Source organism: Canis lupus, chromosome 9 (assembly GCF_003254725.2).
Source record: "Canis lupus dingo isolate Sandy chromosome 9, ASM325472v2, whole genome shotgun sequence".
Taxonomy (NCBI): domain Eukaryota; kingdom Metazoa; phylum Chordata; class Mammalia; order Carnivora; family Canidae; genus Canis; species Canis lupus.
In genome coordinates, this window is record NC_064251.1 from 57016019 (window position 1) to 57036154 (window position 20136).

At 44.0% G+C, this 20136-nt stretch overlaps 1 protein-coding gene across 3 annotated transcripts in view; it reads right to left on the reverse strand.

Moving 5' to 3' along the window:
* The window catches only part of STXBP1 (syntaxin binding protein 1), a 74226-nt gene extending 57447 nt beyond the window's left edge, over window positions 1-16779 (reverse strand). For 2 of the 3 annotated variants that reach the window (XM_025475218.3, XM_025475216.3), the window contains exon 1: window positions 16569-16779. In XM_025475218.3, coding sequence (XP_025331003.1) covers window positions 16569-16605 — 37 coding nt within the window. In that variant the 5' untranslated portion in view covers window positions 16606-16779. The remainder of the gene's footprint in view (window positions 1-16568) is intronic. The other variant, XM_025475217.3, reaches the window with a different exon arrangement.
* Between the last annotated feature and the right edge of the window lie 3357 nt (window positions 16780-20136).

The window sequence follows — 20136 nt, forward strand, 5'->3', positions numbered from 1 at the left end:
GCTTGCTTCTCCCTCTGCCTGTGTCTCTGCCTCTCTCTCTGTGTGTGTCTCTCATGAATAAATAAATAAAATCTTTAAAAAAAAAAAGAAATTTTTAAGGAACATGACAGCACATATTTAAAATTAAATAGAAGGGTTGAAAGATAGAGTTGAGGAAATCTGAAAAACACAGCAAAAAGTCAAAGAGATAAATAACTGAAAAGATAAGAAAATAGGAGGACCAGTCCAAGAGGTTCAACATCTAAATAGTACTAATTGCATAAAGAGAAAACTCAGGAGAGGAAATAATTGTGAAATTATTTTTTTTAAGATTTTACTTATTTTATTTGAGAAAGAGAGAGAAAGCAGGGGAGGGAGAGGCAAATGAAGAGGAGAGAAAGAATTTCCAGCAGACTCTGCAGTGAGCATGGAGCCCAAGTTGGGGCCCAATATCATGACCCTGAGATCAAGACTTGAGCCAAAACCAAGAGTTGGATGCTTAACCAACTGAGCCACCCAGGTGCCCCTGAGAAATTATTTTTTAAATGTTCCCAGTAGTAAATGATATAAGTTGCCAGACAGAAAGATCCACTGAATGTCTAGCACACGGGTCAGCAAATTATGGCCTGTGGGCCAAATTCGGTGTGCAGTCTATTTTTGTACTGACCTTAAGCTAAGAATGGCTATTACACTTTTAAAGGTGTGGGGAAAAAAGGATGAAGATGCAGCAGAGATCACAGGTGGATCACAAAAACTAACGTATTTACTATGTAACCTTTTATGGAAAAAGTTTTCTGACCCTCATCCAGCACAATAGATAAAGAGGCATACACCACAGCAAATCACTATGAAAGTCCAGAACACTGAGGACAGAGTAGAAGTTTCAGAAGGGAAGATATGAGACATATACTAAAGGATCAGGAATCAAATACCTTCAAACTTCTCAAAGGCAAAACTGGAAACAAGACAACAAAGGAGCAGTCTTCAAAATTCTGAAGGAAACCAATTTTCAATGTAAAATTCTATGCTCCTCCAAACTATCAATTAAGCATTAAGAGTAAAATATTTTCTGATATGCAAGGCTCCAAAAAACTACCTCCCATTTTCCAGAAGCTCCTGGGAGGTAAGCTCCACCAAAACAGGAGAGAGTAAACCAAGAACGGAAGATATGAAATACAGAAGACAGGATGATTCAAAACGAGAGAGGAGAGGGGCACGCCTGGCTGGCTTAGCCAGTACAGCATGTAACATTTGCTCTTGGGGTCATGAGTCTGAGCCCCACAATGGGTGCAGAGATTTTTTTAAATGAATGAATTAATTAAAAAACAAGACAGGTGAAAAAGATCCCAGGAGGATGGTGAATAGATGGAGGTTGAGAGTAACAGTGGTGCACTAGAGGGAAGACAACCAGTCTCAGCATAATTGGCTTTATGTTCAGCAACAGTCATCGTTTCTGGAGCTCTGCATTCTATTGGGCAGATGCAAGTTCCCCTGTGGTATCATTTCAAGGGTGTAGGTCTGCTGGTGAGGCATTCTTTCAACTTTTTTTTTTTTTTTTAACAATCTGAGAGTGTTTATTTAGCTTTGCTACTGAAGGATACAGTATATTCTCTGGGGTATAGCATTCTAGGTTAATATTTTGTACCTCTCAGTCCTTCAAAGTCACTGCTCTACTGCCTTTTGCTTACACAGCTTTTGGCAAGCAATCTGTACCATCTTTATCTCCGCTCTGTATATCGTGTGTCTTTTCTCTCTGGTTAATTAAACATTTTCTTTTTATAACTGCTTTTAAGTAATTTGGTTATGATGTGCCTTGGTGTAGAATTCCTCATGGCTGCTTATGCTTGGGGTTCACTGAACTTCTTGGATCTGAGAATTAATAGTTTTCATCAAATTTGGAAAGAGTTCAGCCAATAGTTCTTCAAATATTGTTTCTATATACTGCCCCCACCCCCCGCCCCATTCTTCTCTTCTTTAAGGACTCCCAAGTATATACACCGTGCTCCTTGGAGTTGTCTTACTCACTGACGCTTTTTGTTTTTTTCCTCAGGACTTTTTTCTGTGTTTCACTTTGGATAGTTTTTAGTTCTGTATCTTCAAGCTCACTGTTTTTTTCTTCTGCAATGTCTAACCCCTAACCCTGACCCTTCAGTAAAAAGAGAGATAAAAACAAAGATAGCAAGAGATTAACAACTGTTAAATCTAGGTAGAAGGTAAGTGGATGATCATTATACTATTCTTTCAACTTTTCAGAATGTTGGACATTTTTAGTAAGATTGGGGGCAGGGAAAGAATGGGTTTTACCACTGTATGAGAAACAGATCTCATACAGACCTTTCACAGGTCTCAGTTAAAGCCTAAAAAAAGTTAGACTTTAACTTGAATTTCGAAGTTCCTTAAAGAATAAATAGGAGGGGGTGACACAGAGGGAGAGACACCCCACCACACAACCAAAACAGTAAAGTTCAAGGTAGCTCATCCTGAGGGAAAGCAAACTAGAAACTCAGCAGCTATACAATTGCCTCATATTAAAATCCTGAAGAACTTTTACCCAAAACATGATTAGGTCTGTAGGGTGAGTAATTTTTAAAGGGTCTGCCTCAAAGTAGTCTATTGTGGAAAGCCTAGAGTGTGAAATTAACAGAGCAGGAGGGCAACTCTTGCTGGGCTGCAATGTTTTATTTTCCTCAAATCCCTAGCAACTAGCCCCAACAATATTGATGTGTCTGGAGACCAGTGAGAGGCCTCTCTCTTTCCTCTCCTAGGTACACCAGCGCCCAAGAAGATGGGTGAAAAAGAACTGTAAGAGAAGAGGCCAAGGTCTGTATTGCCAGGTCCCTCTCAGCCTGGGGGCTCTGAAAACCATCTAAGCCTAAAAGGTCTTCCTTCCCATCCCTCAGCTGCAACAGAAGCAACTTTGTTTCTACTATCATTAGAGGAAGTTCATGAGGATCATATGTGACTGGATTAGAATCAACTAGAAAGTCCTGAGCTACATCTAAGCACAACATAAGTGGCCTTTCCTCCCTATTATAACATTGCTAGTGGCTTATACCTGTCATTGTGAAAATCTACAGTGAAACAGACATGAAAATAAGACTCTGTCCCCAGGGGCAGCCCGGGTGGCTCAGCGGTTTAGCGCCTGCCTTCGGCCCAGGGCCTGATCCTGGAGACCCAGGATCGAGTCCCGCATCAGGCTCCCTGCATGGGGCCTGCTTCTCCCTCTGCCTGTCTCTCTCTTTCTCTCTCTCTCTCTCTCCCTGTGTCTCTGAGTAATAAATAAAATAAAATCTTAAAAAAAAAAAAAAAAAAAAAGGACTCTGTCCCCAGTAGCCACAGAGAAGGGGGAAAAAAAACCTGCCACTGTGTTTCATACAACAGACTAGACAATCTGACTTCCTGCCCTGGGTGGGAGTCTGGATTAAACGCTTCTAAGATTGTTCCCAGAGCCAAGATTCTACACATTGATGCTATCCTCAGAGCTTTACAACTATATCCTCATTTCCTCCTCAAAACAATCCTGAACAATGAAATTCATATAGACATGGATTGACTTTAAGACACAGAATAACTCTGGAAAAGTATCCAAGTGCCAAGCCTCCCAGCTTGGAAAGCAAAGATTCACTCCTAAACAAGGAGTCCTGGTTGCCGGCTCAAGCTTGCTTCCAGACAGTTTGACAATGGGCCCTGTGAGTCACAAAATCATAGACACTGCTCTGTTAGATTCACCTTCCTGTCTCTGACTCCCAAGGCTGCCAGCTACTCTTCCTATGTTGATCCAAAACGTTGGCATCTCTTAGAGGAAAACGCAGGCCCTTTCCTCTGTGATCTGATCCCATAGCTTGTCACCTGGGGAGGCCTCAATCCAAATCTCCAGCCCAGGCCTTCTGGATACATCTGTTGGCTGCCTACTGGCTGTCCCTTACACAGTCCACAGACACAATGCCTATGAAGCATACCTTCCCTGGCAAACCTGTTTCTTCCCTTTTCTCTCTCAGTGAATGGCACGACCTCCCATCCCGCACATCCAAGCAATCATGATGACCTGACCCTTCTACCTCCAGATTCCTTCATGTCAATCTTCTCTCTAGCTGCTGTGACTTCTACATCCCCAGCAGAGCTCAGCATGCTCACCTCAACTGTCTCTAGCCTGGGCCACCACAAGAGCTTCTTAATGGGATCTTCTGCCGTTAGTCTCCCTCCCTCCCACTGTCTTCCATGCAGCAACCACAGATCTTTCTAAACTAAATTCTTTTTCTTTTTTTTTTTTTTAATTTTTCAAAGTAGGCTCCAAACACAATGTGGGGTCTGAGCTCACGACCGTGAGATCAAGAAGTCAGATCTCTATTGACTGAGCCAGCCAGGTGTCCCTAAACTAAATTCTAACCGTCTCTCCCCTAACTTAAACCTTCAGAGGCATCCTCCTGCTCCTAGAATAAAGATAAAAGTCCTTCACAAGGGTAAGAAAGCCCCAAGCACCTCTCCAACTTTGCTCTGCATACTCCTTCACCCCAGATCTCCAGATACGTTGAATTTTTCTTTCACATTCTCTTGCCAAGCCCAGACATTCATTTACTTGATTTAATCTCCCCCAGGCCCCACCAACACCATCCTTCTCCTGGTTAACTCCCCTAATTCTCCAAGTCTCCCTCAGCCTCCCTCATTCCCAAGGCCTTGTTAGAAGCTCCACCATGTGCTCCAATATCATCATACCTCTCAGGGACTTAACCTGATGTGCTACCATTGCCTGTCTGAATCTCACTAGCACCAGATTTACTTATACACCATTATATCTGCTGCCCATAGCACAGCTTTTGGCATAGAGGAGATTGCATAAATACTGTTTGAATGAATGAAAACACGTGGTCTCAGAACCTTCCGCGGCAGGCTGAAATGGAAACAAGCAGTGATATATGACTGGGGTTTCTCTGACATCTCAGAAATCCTCCAAACAAGGAGTGACTGTTGGAAAGTCCAATTCAAATCTGTATCTTCACAGCTAAGCTCCAGGAATTTTTTAAAAATTTGTTTGTTTTTCTCTATTTCTTTTTTTTTTAAATTGTTTTTCTCTATTTCTATCTCTAATTTTGTTGTTATTGTTCCTAAGAATGAAATAGATTTTCTTAGTGTGATAAACACTTAATAGCTCATTCATTTCCTACAAGTCAGCTTTTAGGCCAAATAATTAGTAGAGATTTAAAGTGAAAGAAACATCATGGGGTGCCTGGCTGTCTCAGTTGGTAGAAGCGTGAGACTCTTGACCTTAAGAGTTGTGAGTTCAGGGCAGCCTAGATGGCTCAGCGGTTTGGCGCCTGCCTTTGGCCCAGGGCATGATCCTGGAGACCCCAGATGGAGTCCCGCATTGGGCTCCCTGCGTGGAGCCTGCTTCTCCCTCTGCATGGGTCTCTGCCTTTCTCTCTGTGTGTCTCTCATGAATAAATAAAAATATCTTTAAAAAAAAAAGGAGTTGTGAGTTCAAACCCCATGATGGATGTAGAATTTACTTATAAATAAATAAATAAATAAATAAATAAATAAATAAATAAATAAAGTTAAATATCAGTGGTATATAAGAAACAAACAAAAGGAATACTGGAAATCTGTCCTGAGAGCTTGCAATCTGAGCCATCAATAGTTACTCTTGCTTCAGAGCCCCACAGACACCTATTAAGATCAGATCAGTGTATATCAGAAGCAAATTGCTTTGTTTTAAGCAATGCAAATTCTCCCCAAAGGGCATCAGAATGGACAACAGCTAGCTGTTGTCTAATGATTATTAGATCTTGTGTCTATCAAAAGCATAGTGATTGATTTCCTTGACTTTTCTAATAACTTATTCACCAATCTTGAGCAGTAAACTAATCTCTGTAGTTATATCTGTAAACAATCTGTAAATAATAGTCCCTTATAGTGACTCTTTGTCTTCCAAGCAATTTTTTCGTATATTATTTAATGTGAGCCTTAAAAGAATTGTATAATGCTGAAATCAGCATTCCTAGTTTAAAAAGAGGTTTAATAAGATGTCCAGGTCATCTTACCACTAAGTGTGAGAACTGGAACTGTTGGCTGGATGTTCTGACTTCTGGTCCAGAAATTTTTCCCACTTACCTAATACTGCTTCTCATGGATTAAAAAAAAAAAAAATTTTTTTTTAACTAAAAAAACTGCATGGAGGGAAAATGGTAAGTAAAACTCTGATTTGCTAAAATTCAGATGAAGTCTTGGACATCTCACCCTAACTTTCGTGCTAGGAACAGCCTTGCACAGAGCAACTGGTTGAAGCAATCAAAAAGCAGAAGCTAGGGATTCTCCAAGCATTTCTCATATAGGTGAGCCATGGACGAAGGTTCAAATTTTATGGCTGCTGAGTTGCTAGTAATGACTATAAGATTTGGCCTGACTACTCTACTAAAGAAAAGATATTTCATTAGCTGCCAAACACCTGTTTTCTAAAAGGTGCTGCATGCCAAAAAAGCCAGAGGGAAAATCTTTTGGTGCACATTCAATAAGCCCTTTTTGGATCCTGTGGCAGATATATATACTTACATCTGATGGGTAACATATGAATGTTACCTGAGTCCCAAACCACCTCTTACAGAAATTTTGCCCGAATATAAACTGCTAAAAAATGTGTGTGTGTGGGGGGGGGGGTGCACCTGGGTGGCTCAGTCAGTTAAGTGTCTGACTCTTGATTTTAGCGCAGCTCATGATCTCAGGGTGGTGAGATCGAGGAGCCCAGTATCCTGCTCTGTGCTGGGCATGGAGCCTACTTAAAAAAAAAAAAAAAAATTAAAACAGATAAGTCTCTAACATATATTTCCATGAAAATAATAGCACAAACAGAATAAATGAGAAAGACGATCATAACAACTATTACAGGAGGTATTTTATAAATTAACAAATTTATGGGATGCCTGGGTGGCTCAGTGGTTGAGCGTTTGCCTTCGAACTGGGTCGTGAACCTGGAGTCTCAGGATGGAGACCTGCATCGGGCTCTCTGCATGGAACCTGCTTCTCCCTCTGCCTGTGTCTCTGCCTCTCTCTCTCTGTGTCTCTCACGAATAAATAAAATCTTAAAAAAAAAAAAGTAAAAACTACTTATTTGAGAGGGTGAGCACTTGAGCATGTACAAGGGGGAGGGGCAGGAGAGGGAGAAACAGACTCCCCACTGAGCAGAGAGCCAATCCCACACCCTGAGACACAGATGCTCAACCACTGAGCCACCAGGCGTCCCTTTTTATGTATTGTGTGAGTTAGGAGGTTCATTTTGTGCGTGTGTGAATTTTTTTGTATGTGAGTGTCCACTTGTTCTAGCCCCATTTATTGAAAAGACTATCTTTTTTTTCATTAAATTGTCTTTGTTCTTTGTTGAAAATCAGTTGGCCGTACGTGGGTGGGTCCATTTCTGAACTCAGTGTTATGTTTCATTGATCTATATGTATGCTTTCATCAATATTCGCTCTAGTCATTTATTGTAGCTTTAAAGTAAGACTGGAAACCAGGTATTATGAGTTGTCCAACTTAGTTCTTTTTCATAATTGTTTTGCTTCTTTTGGTTCATTTGCTTTTCCACATAAATTATAGAATCAGCATATCTATTTTCTATTTTAAAAATATTTCTGGGGGACCCCTGCATGGCTCAGCGGTTTAGTGCCTTCCTTTGGCTCAGGGCGTGATCGACTCCCAGGATCGACTCCCACGTCAGGCTCCCTGCATGGAATGGAGTCTGCTTCTCCTCTGTCTGTGTCTCTGCCTCTCTCTCTCTCTCTCTCTCTCTCTCATGAATAAATAAATAAAATCTTTTAAAAAAATCCCAGAAATATATATTTTTTAAGATTTTATTTATTTATTCATGAGAGACATAGAGAAAGAGAGGCAGAGACACAGGCAGAGGGAGAAGCAGGCTCCATGCAGGAAGCTCAATGCGGGACTCAATCCCAGGACTCCAGGATCACGCCCTAGGCCGAAGGCAGGCGCCAAACGCTGAGCCACCCAGGGATCCCTATTTCTGGGATTTTGATTGGAATTGTGTTGAATCTATAGGCCAGTTTGGGAAGAACTGATATTTTAACAAATTTACTTTTAATATTTTAGTTTCTTAGCTATATTGCAATGTTAAAGTCATAATTCTTAGCTTCCCAAATAAGGGAGCAACCTATAAAGAGAACTGCATATAGTTTAATAGAGTTGCAGAAGACAAAATCACTTTATAAAAATCTATATGGAAATTGAAATTTAAAATAGTACCCTTGGGGATCCCTGGGTGGCTCAGTGCTTTAGCACACCTGCCTTCGGCCCAGGGCGTGATTCTGGAGTCCCGGGATCAAGTCCCACATCAGGCTCCCTGCATGGAGCCTGCTTCTCCCTCTGTGTCTCTCATGAATAAATAAATTTTAAAATAAAAAAATAATAATAAAATAAAATAGTACCCTTTATAGAATGAATAAAAGCATGAGATATTTAGTATAAATCTAATAGAATATGTTCTAGGTCTATATGCCGAAAGCTATAAAACACTGCTGAAAGAAACCAAAGAAGGCTTAAATAAATGGAGCGATATACCATATTCATGGAATAGAATTTATGTTACATTTATTTTTATTTTTTATTTTTTTTCTTAACATGTCTTTTTCAGTTTTCTTGGGTAGATACCTAGGAATAGAACTGCTGGGTCATATGATAACTATATTTAACTCTTTGAAGAAAGAGTTACCGTTTCCTTTCCCAGAGTGGCTGCACATTCCTACCAGGAGTGTGTAAGGGTTCCAATTTCATAACATTCTCCCCAAATTTTTATTATCTGTCTTTTTTGTTATAGCCATCCTGATGAATATAAAGTAGTATTCCATTGTGGGGTTTTTTTTTTTTTTTTTTTTGAAGAGTTGTGGGGTTTTTTTAAAAGATTTTATTTATTTATCTGAGAGAAAGAGATAGCAAGAAAGAGCACAAATGGTGGGTGGGGTAGGGAGAAGAAGACTCCCCACTGAGCTGGGAGCCCAACTTGAGGCTCGATTCCAGGACCCCGGAATAGTGACTTGAGCCAAATGCAGGTGCTTAACCCACTGAGCCACCCAGGCATGCCTCCACTGGTGAGTTTTTTTTTTTAAGATTTTATTTATTTATTCATGATAGACAGAGAGAGAGAGAGAGAGAGAGAGGCAGAGACACAGGCAGAGAGAGGCAGAGACACAGGCTCCATGCAGGGAGCCCAACGTGGGACTCGATCCCAGGTCTCTAGGTCATGCCCTGGGCTGAAGGTGGTGCTAAAACTGCTGAGCCACCCGGGCTGCCCCATTGTGGTTTTGATTTCCATTTCCCTGGTGGCTAGTGATAAGCAGTTTTCTCATCTGTTTATTGAGCCATTTGTATATCTTCTTTGAAAAGATATGTACACAGATCCTTTGCTATCTATCTATCTATCTATCTATTAAGTTGGGGGAGAGGCAGAGGGAGAGGGGGGAGAGAATCGTAAGCAGGCTCCACACCAAGTGCAATTTTAGTGTCCCTAAAATTACATTTCTAATCTACATATTATTTTCATTTGAAGTTATTATTTTTACTCTATCTTTTAAATATAAAAGTGGAGGGACACCTGGGTGGCTCAGCGGTTGAGCATCTGCTTTCAGCTCAGGGCATAATCCTAGGGTCCTGGGATCGAGTCCCACATCGGGATTCCTGCATGGAGCCTGCTTCTCCCTCTGCTTGTGTCTCTGCCCCTCTCTCTCTCTGTCTCTCATGAATAAAATAAATAAAATAAAATAAATAAAATCTTTAAAAAATAAAAGAAATTAAAAAAATAAAAATTAACTCAAAATGGATCTAAGATTAAATATAAGGCCTAAAATTATGAAACTTCAGGACGCCTGGGTGGCTCAGCAATTGAGCGTGTGCCTTCGGCTCAGGGTGTGATCCTGGGTCCAGGATTGAGTCCCACATCGGGCTCCCCGCAGGGAGCCTACTTCTCCCTCCATCTATGTCTCTGCCTGTGTGTATCTCATGAATAAATAAATAAATTCTTTTAAAAAATAAAACTATAAAACTTCTAGAAGAAAACACAGATAATTTATAAAACAGAGAAAATCTTTGTGAGTTTGGGCTAGGCAAGGATTTCTTAGCTAGGATACCAAAAACAGAATCCATAAAAGAAGAAATTGATAAATTAGACCTTCTCTGAAAAATACTGTTCATAGAATAAAGACAAGACAAAACTATGAGAAAATATTTTTTTCAGAAAAAATTTTTAAATAATATCACTGATAAAGGACTTGCACCCAGAATATATAGACCTCTCCAAATTCAATCATAAGAAAATAACCCAATTAAAAATATGCAAAAGATTTGGACATTTCACCAAAAATATACAGATTGATACTAAATGTATGAAAATATGCTTCTCATCATCATCAGTCATTAGCAAAAGGCAAATTAAAACCATCAGACTGGGGTACCTGGGTGGCTCAGTGGTTGAGCAGAGTTTGCCTTTGGCTCAGGTCATGATCTTGAGGTCCCTGGGATTAAGTCGTGTACCCCCCCATCAGTCTCCCTGCGGGGAGCCTGCTTCTCCTCTGCATATATCTCTGCCTCTCTGCATCCCTAATGAATAAATGAATAAAATCTTAAAAAAAAAATCAAACCAATACCTATCAGAATGGCTAAAATTTATATACATATATATATATATATATATATATATATATTTTTTTTTTTTTTTTAAGTTGGCTCCACACCCAGCATGGAGGCCAACACGGTGCTTGAACTCACAACCCTGAGATCAAGAATTGGATGCCTGAGCAGTCTGGGTAGCTCAGCGGTTTTAGCACCGCCTTCAGCCTAGGGCATGATCCTAAAGACCCGGGATCGAGTCCCACATCAGGCTCCCTGTATGATGCTTGCTTCTCCCTCTGCCTGTGTCTCTGCCTCTCTCTCTCTCTCTGTCTTTCATGAATAAATAAATAAAATCTTTTAAAAAATAAAATAAAATAAAATAAAATAAAATAAAATAAAATAAAAAGCTACATACTGTATGATTCCATTCATGTGACATTCTGGAAGCAGCTAAACTTTAGGGACAGAAAACCGTTCAGTGTTTGCTGGGAGTGGAAGGAGACTGTTCTATATTTTGATGGTTACATGGCTGCATGCAATGGATGAAACGTGAAGAAACATTCACTAAAAAGGGTGAACTTTATGCAAATTATACCTTGATTTTAAAATTGGAAAAAATACAGTATGTATGCAATATATTTCAAAAAATACTTGTCATTTATATGCTAACCAAAGTTCCTACAGAGGGAACCTGGGGGGCTTAGTGGTTGATCATCTGCTTTTCGCTCAGGTTGTGATCAGGTTTCTACAGAAAAAGAAGTATAAGAATGAGAGAAGATTGCTTCTATCTAGATGTCCTTTTTTTCTTTTTTTTTTTTTTAACATTTTATTTATTTATTCATGAGAGACACAGGCAGAGGGAGAAGCAAGCTCCATGCAGGGAGCCAGATGTGGAACTTGATCCCGGGACCCCAGGATCACGCCCGAGACAAAGACAGGCGCTAAACCGCTGAGTGACCCAGGGATCCCCTAGATGCTCTCTAATTTCTAACACATCCTACGAATCATGGCCCAATCAGAAAAAGGTATGTACTTAATGTGCAAATCAAAACTGCATTCTTTGCCAGAGGAATGTGATTCTTATAAACAAATATGAGGAAAAATTATGAGCAGCTAGGAAACAACAAGAAAGAGAGACAGTACATTTTGAACTCCTTGCATCACTGTAATATACTGACAAAACTTCAGGGAACAGAAATAAACTCTGGATTACAACATGGATTTACATGATTGAAATGTCATCTATTAACATAAAACAGACATAAAATGCCACAAAAAATGAAATCTTCCTTTCTCTTACAACCTCTTTGTAGAGAGCAGAAAACAAGTATATTTTATAGAAAGAAAATAAAGATAAAAGGGTCAAGATATGAGCAGAACTGGAAACAGAAGTTAGATCAGATCACAATTTATCCATAGGTTCTTCAGGCAGATTCTCTCATTTTCCAGTTCCTTTGCACTTAAGATATTTTTTTTTAAAGATTTTATTTATTTATTCATGAGAGACACAGACAGAGCTAGAGAGGCAGAGACACAGGCAGAGAGAGAAGCAGGTTCCACACAGGGAGACCGATGTGGGACTTGATACCGGGACTCCAGGATCACACCCTGGGCCGAAGGCAGGCACTAAACCACTGAGCAACCCATGGATCCCCAAGAAATTTTTTTAGGGGTGCCTGGGTGGCTCAGTTGGTTAAGCATCTGCCTTTGGTTCAGGTCATGATCCCAGAGTCCCAGATTAAGCCCCAAGACTGGCTCCCAGCTCAGCAGGGAGTCCACTTCTCCCTCTGCCCATCCCCAGCTCAGCTCCCCACCGCCTCAAATAAATAAATAAAATCTTAAAAAAAAATTTTTTTAGGGGCACCTGGGTGCTCAGTGGTTGAGCATCTGCCTTTGGCTCAGGTCATGATCCTGGGGTCCTGGGATCAGAGTCCCACATCAGGCTTCCCTCAGGGAACCTGCCTCTCCCTCTGCCTATGTCTCTGCCTCTCTCTGTGTCTCTCATGAATAAATAAGTAATCTTTTAAAAAAAATTTTTTAAGATTTTACTTCTTTAATTGAGAGAGAGGAAGCACAAGCAGGGAGGAGGGGTAGAGAGAGAAGGAGAAGCAGGCTCCCCCCTGAGCAGGGAGCCCAAAACAGGGCTCAACCCTGGGACCATGACCTGAGCCAAAGGCAGACCCTTAACCATCTGAGCTACCCAGCTGCCCCTTTCAAGAAATGTTTCTGAGACTCCTTTCTCCCCCTAAACTCTGGCCCCACAGGACAGCTAGCGCTTGTGCTCAAAATTCTCTAACACTTACTGACCTTTTTTGTGGATCTTTTCACTTTGATAATACATACTGAATTTACTGTGTGCTAAGAACCATGCTATGTGCTATACCTGCACTACCTCATTTAATCCTCCCAGAACCCCACAGGGTAGATGCTATAACTCATTTTATAGTTTAAGAAACTGAAGCACAAAAAGGTTCTATTATTTGCCAAAGTCACATGGCTAATGATTGGTGAGCCAAAATTTTATCCCAGGCAGTCTAATTCCAAGAGCCCATTCTCTGAATTACTATACATAAAGGTTAAGCCATTTGTTCATCTACTGAGTACCAAACACTAATTCACACACTAAAGATAGACAAAAGAATAAGACAAGGTTCTACTCTCTCCTGAAGGAACTTCTGGTCTAGCTGGGCAAGACTATCAACAAGGACATGCAATTCACAGAGTATATCCTACATGGGGGAAGCAATAGGGGGTGAAAGGGAAAACCTGGCAGTAACTCCTCAGGATTGTCTATGTCTGTCACAACAATATGAATGTCCCATATTTTAGTCTCCCATAGTTCCTAGCTGGCTGTGAACTAACATTGCTGAAGAAACAGTTTAAAGTAGACCTACCTCCTCTATTTCTGTTGTCTGTTCCTACTGCCATTCTTAAAACTCAACTCAGAAAGATGTGACAAGGAGCCAAAAACTACACTTATCGTGCTCTCCATTGTATGCTTCATTCATTGACATTCAATAAATATTTATTGATGGTTGACTGAGTCCGCCACCATCAGCATTGAGTACAGTGATGAACATGCCAGATAAAGACCCTGCTCTCCTGGAAGCGATATTCAAATGGATGAAACAATAAAAGAAATACAAAAAAAAAAAAAAAAAAGCCTCACAAAAAACAAATCTGAACAAGATCATTTCAGTTCATTTTAAGTGCTACAAAGAAAATAAAATGAGGAAATACAATCAACACTGACTATCAGGTGTTAATTTAGATTGGGAAGACCAGGCTGTCTGTGTAGGAGACATTTAAACTGGTGCATGTTGGTTAAAAAAAAATCTTGGGACACCTGGGTGGCTCAGCGTCTGCCTTTGTCTCGGGTCATGATCCTGGGGCCCCGGGTATGGAGTCCCACATCGGAGCCTGCTTCTCCCTCTGCCTGTGTCTCTGCCTCTCTCTCTTTCATGAATAAATAAATAAAACCTTTTAAAAATAATAATAATATTTTTAAAATAATAAAAATATTTATTTTACTTTTATTTTTTAGAGAAAGGAAAAATTAGAAACCCAAACCAGAATTAACCTGTGTCATTGACAAATAATTGCAATAGTATTTTTCTGGAAATATATACACAACTCAAATGTTATCAGAACAGTTGCTGTTCACGTATTCACCAATTTTATGTAAAATTAATTTGATTTTCATAAAGAGTAGTCTTGCTTTATTTCAGAAAGGAAATTTTAGCCATTACTGCATTATTGATTTTATCTTTATGCTGATTTCTAAAAGGGGAGGGGGAATAAGGGGCTACCACATATACAAGGGTCCTGGCAAAAGGATGCAAAAACTTATTTCTATAACACTTAAGGTTTTTGGGATCCCTGGGTGGCGCAGCGGTTTAGCGCCTGCCTTTGGCCCAGGGCGCGATCCTGGAGACCTGGGATCAAGTCCCACGACGGGCTCCCGGTGCATGGAGCCTGCTTCTCCCTCTGCCTGTGTCTCTGCCTCTCTCTCTCTCTCCCTCTCTCTCTCTGTGACTATCATAAATAAATAATTAAAAAAAACACTTAAGGTTTTTATCTTAAAAGCACAATATTCAAATATAACATCTGAAAGAATGTAACATATAACAACATTCCACATTCCAAAACCCTTTTAAAAGGCTACTGGAAGGAAATGGTATATACAGAATAATGAAGAAAGTTATCTTTTACTAATGTTGCAAGGAAATGGGTATTAGGTTTTAAAAAATTAATTAACACTGATTTTGGCAAATCATTTAACTGCTAACAAGCCTCTATTTCTTTCCCACAGGTAAAATGACATTAGAAGATCCCTCATGGGTCCTTCCAGCCCCAACTGCCTTGATTCACCTAAGAAAATAGAAGATAAATGATTCGGGAACTTTACTGCATGAGGAAGGCAGGTATTATTGTGGGCACTCTTCAAAAGTTGCTCATCTGGGGTCCAGTTTTTAATCACAATTTTCTTCTGATGCAATAGGTCAGGTCAGGTTGTACAACAAGTGGGAATATTTCCTATATATCAACGGAAGAACTGGGGAAGAAAAACAGTTATGATGCTCAAAAGGAACGCTACACAGCCAAAAACGTTTGATGAGAGAGCGCTATAATAACAGAATCACTGGAAAGGAAATACGGTCATTTCCACCACTTTTATTATCTTTCCTTTCTTACCATCTCCTGCAGAGAAAAGCCCAGTTTTAATTTCCTTCCTAAATCCGAAAGAGGTAGCAAAAGCCACAGAAAGCCTTACACGTTTTTTATTAAAGAAGTCGCCAAAATGCCGAAGAGGCACTGTCTACACACCTACCATCAATCTTATTTAGCACCGAGGACGCCGTTTCCAAATATTATCACCAACAGCCCTCACTCCGCTGCAGCCGACACTCAACCACCATCCATTTTTAAACACCCATTGACGCGGAGCCTTTCATCCAAACCCATCAACAACCCTTTCCTCCCTGCAAAACGTCCAGCCAAGCCAAGCCAGGGCTGAGTCCTGCCAACAGGGAGACTGCAGACTGCGGTGCAGGGCAGGGCCGCTCCTGCCGCCGCTCGCAGAAGCTTTCCGCCTCTCCCGAGGGATTGGGAAGGGGTCGGGACCCAGATAAGACCCCGCCCTTACAGTCACGACCCCGGCACGGGAGGAGGCGAGAGGCGGCCTCAGCGCCGCAGAGCCGAGCCCTTGGAGAAACAGGCTGCTTCTCCCCGGCGGGCGGCAGCGGCCCGGGCTGGGCGAGAGGCTCGCGGCGGCCCGCGCGCGCCGAGCGGTTCCCAGGTGGGTCTCCGCAGCGGGGGATCGCGGCTCGGGCTCCCGCAGGGGGAGGGGGTGGGGGGTGGGGGGTGGGGGTGGCGGCGCGGGCCGCGATCTCGCTCGTCACGATTCACCAAGCGGAGTGGGAAAGAGGGAGGGACTGGAGGCAGAGAACGGAACGGAATCAGGGAGCTCGGGGAATAAAGGAGGCGAGGAAGGGAAGAGGCGAAGGGGGGAGGGAGGTGACGGGAGTGAAGACGAATGGGGGTGCAGGGGAGGGTGTTGGGTGCCGAAGGGGAGGGTAACGGGCTGCAGGGGATAAAGGCGAGGTGAAGGGGAGGGATGGGGTGCTGGGGTTCGTGAAGGGGGAGGAGGAAGAAGGAATGGCGTAAAGGGGGGATGGGGTGAGGGGAGAGAAACGGGGGTGAGGAGGGGGCGATGGGGAGGTAAAGAGGGAAGAGCGGGATTGGGGATGCAGGGGGAGGAATGAGGGAAGGGAAGAGCGGGGGCAGCGGGGGCAGCGGGGAAGCGGGCGCCGGCCGCAGGAGGCCGGGAGGGACTTCCCAGGGAGGAGGGCGGCGCCGGAATAACGGGACCCTCCCAGCCCGGAGCCCCCGGCCGGGCGGGGCGAGCAGCGGGCGCGGAGGCCAGGGCGCCGGGGGCAGGTAGGGCGAGCCCTGGCCCGCAGGAGGACCCCGACCCCACTTACTCTCTCCGACCACGGCTTTGAGGCCAATGGGGGCCATCGCGCTGCGCGAGTCTCCGGGCTGCGGGTCTCCTCAGGCGACACCCGCGGACACCGCCACCTCCCCGGGTCCGCGCGCTGTGCCGGCCGCAGACCTCCGCTCCGCAGCCGCGCTCGGGCTCGACTGACGCACGGACTCGGCGCGAAGGCGCGGCGCGAGCCAGAGCGAGGCTACCGACCTGCCGGCGCGCGCGCGCGCGGGCGGGGCCGGCCGGGGGCGGGGCCTCGCGCCAGCCGTCAGCGTCACCCGCCCGCCTCCGCCAATCGCAGTGCGGCCCGGGAGCTCAGCCCCGCCCCCCGAGATGCGGCTGGACGCGAGGCGGTCCGTGGCTGGCGCGAAAGCCGCGCCCTCCCCCTCACCTCACGCGCCGCGCGCGCCCCGCCTGTCGCGCGCTCCTGGGGCGCAGGGTCCTAAAGTCCCCGCCGCCGACTCCGCACCTGGCCACTGGCTGCTGATGCGCTCGCTCTTCCTGAAGCCGCGTTATGTCCTGTGTTTCCCCTCCTGGGAACCCTCCGTCTTTCCGCTGCCCACTCGAGGAACTCGGAGACTCCCAACCACGACAGAACTGGAGGTTAATCGACATCATCTCTCTCTGGGTACCCATATCCACGTACCCACCCACCGTTCACGGAGTTCTTACTTGTCAGGCTCCACGCTGAGCGCTTTACTGCATCATCTCATTAAATCCTCACAATAATGAAGAATTGTTTTTTATCTCCATTTTCAGGTAAAAAAAAAAAACAACAACAACCCGAGGCTCAGAGAATTGAGCGCTAGAGTTGCTGTGTAACATTCGTCAGTAAATATTGAGTGGTCTCTCATGACTCTATGCAAGCTACTATTCCGGGCTTTGGAGCTACGGCCACGTACAAGGCAGGCTCGGATCCGAGTCTTTGGGCGCATAAAGGCTAGACGTTGTGAAGTCCCAGATCTGATAGGAATATGCTGTAGGACAACTCAGGTCTCAGCATCTCTTTACCGGAGTCCACGTTACCAAAGTGGTGGCAGGTCAGTTTTTGATGGACTTTCTTGGTTGATGAGGGAGGTTACTTTTTAAATATGGCACAGGACTCATCTGGCTTCAAAGAAAAGCAAAAGGGTGAGCCGATTAAAAATAAAAAGGCTAGGAGAGCTAGAAGTCATAAAATCAGTGAGTACTCGTTAAAATTTTGGAACAATTCTGTGAGCTAAGTCTATTTTTTTTTAAAGATTTTTATTTATTTATTCATGAGAGACACACAGAGAGAGGCAGAGACACAGGCAGAGGGAGAAGCAGGCGCCATGCAGAGAGCCCTATGCGGGACTCCATCCCAGTAATGTGGGATCATGCCCTGAGCCAAAGGTAGATGCTCCACCACTGAGCCAGGCTTCCCTAAGTCCTTTTTGCTTAATGTTATTAAGATGTGTAATAATATTTATAGATGAAGAAATTGAGACTCAGAGAGGTTAAGAGCTTTGCTAGTGAGTGACAAAGGAAAGATCTAATTCCAAAATCTGAATTCTGAATCACTAGTTTACACTGAGTAACAGTTAAAGAAACTGAGGCCCATAGGAGGACTTTCCACAGGTCACACACTATAAAGAATGGCAGAGCCAGGACAAGAGGCCACATGTCTAAGTTCAGCTACCAGCCCCAGGGCAGGAAGATTTGACCATCTTCTTGTCCCCACCCCAATTTACCTCAACAGAACTTTCTCATGGCTTCCCAGGGAGTGTTTGTCTATCATTTCACATCTGGGCTCTGCCTTTTACCCAAGGAAGGTATTAATAGTCTCAGTGTAGGAGGAGATGATTTGTAAATGTGAGGGAATCTAGGATGCACTTGTAATGCTGCATGCTCCCCCCTTAGCCACCAGAGACTGCCCCCTCAAGGAGCCAGTATTTTTATTTGTTTGTTATTATTATTCATGAGAGACACAGAAAGAGGCAGAGACACAGGCAAAAAGAATTCTTTGAGCCCCCTGCAGGACTCAATCCTGGGACCCTGGGATCTCGCCCTGAGCCAAAGGCAGATACTTAACCACTGAGCAACCAAGGTGTCCCAAGGAGCCAGTATTCTAGCTGAGGAGACAGCCAGGAGTCAAGGAGTCAGACGCAGCACTGAGTTACTGTCCTAATAAGTGCTGAAGCAGGACGGGAGCTGTGAGAGTGAGTGACAGAGCACCTGACCCAGTGGACCTGGTGAGGTACAATCAGGGCAGGCTTCCTGAGATGAGTAAAAGGTAGCAAGAGGGGTCTCGGAGAGGGTGCCAGGCAGATATTCAGAAAATGCAGAGGTCGAGTGCCAGAAAGGAGTTTGGCTTTTCCAGGAACTGAGAGGGGGCCAGTGTGATGGAAAGAGAGTCTGAGGAGCAGGTTAGAGAGGAAAGCCCCAAGGGGTAGGCCTCACTGCAAGGCTCCAGGACATTTTGGTAGCTGGAATCTGTGTGGCACTTCCTCAAAGGTCACAGGCAAATAAAATATAGCAGTTTGTTATTTCCTGCAGGGGGAAGGACAAAAAAAGAATTTTTTTTCCAGTGGATGTGTACCTGAGATGTTCACTAGGGATGGCAAAAATCGGAAAGGATGTTATTCTAAATAAGGATGTTTGAAAAAGCAAGTCAGGTGACAGACTGTGAACTCACTCAGGAACCCCTGACGCTGGAGTGGTGGATTGGAATCTTCCTGGATGTGGAATCCAAGATCTGGCTTGAGACCTTCTGATATCTCTGAGCCTTGATTTCCATATCTGTCAAACAGGACAATAAAGTTTCCCTGCTATTCTGAGGCCTCAGAGGAGCCAGGGAGATGACCTGCCTCCCCCTCTTTTTAAAGATTTTATTTATTTATTCATGAGAGACACACACACACACAGAGAGAAGCAGAGACACTGGTAGAGGGAGAAGCAGGCTCCATGCAGGGAGTCCGATGTGGGATTCCCACCCGGGACTCCAGGCTCACATCCTGGGCGAAGACAGGCACTAAACCGCTGAGCCACCCAGGGATCCCCTGACCTACCCTTTAAGGTAAACTCATCCTGTCAATCATCAAGCCTACTATCCTTTTTTTTTTTTTTTTTTTTTTTTTTAAGCCTACTATCCTTTGATACAGCCCAGACATCACGCAAAGGGTCCTCATGAATATTCACTGATTCTCACTACCGCCCCACGGGGTCAGTGCTATTATTATTGAATTTTCCTGGTGCGCTGGGAGGTCAAGTCACTTGCCCAAGGTCACATGGCTCTAAGCGCAGACCGGGGAGTCGCGCTCTTTCTGATGCCCAGGGGAGAACATCAACGCCCAGGCGCAGCCCCAGTGCCCTGACCCTCTCCTTAGAGAGCTCTGGCTGTGTGCACTGCTATCTAGGAGCATATCAACAACCAGAACCTGGACTTCTTGGGGATTCGTACCCAGGCGAGCCCTCAACACGGCTCCCCAGCCCAGCCTGAGCGCCGGGCGGGCTGCGGCAGCAGGATGCCCTGGGCTGGTCCGCGGCCGGGCAGGTGCTTTTGGAGCAGCGCATGCGCGGGCTGCAGCCTCTGCAGAGCCCTA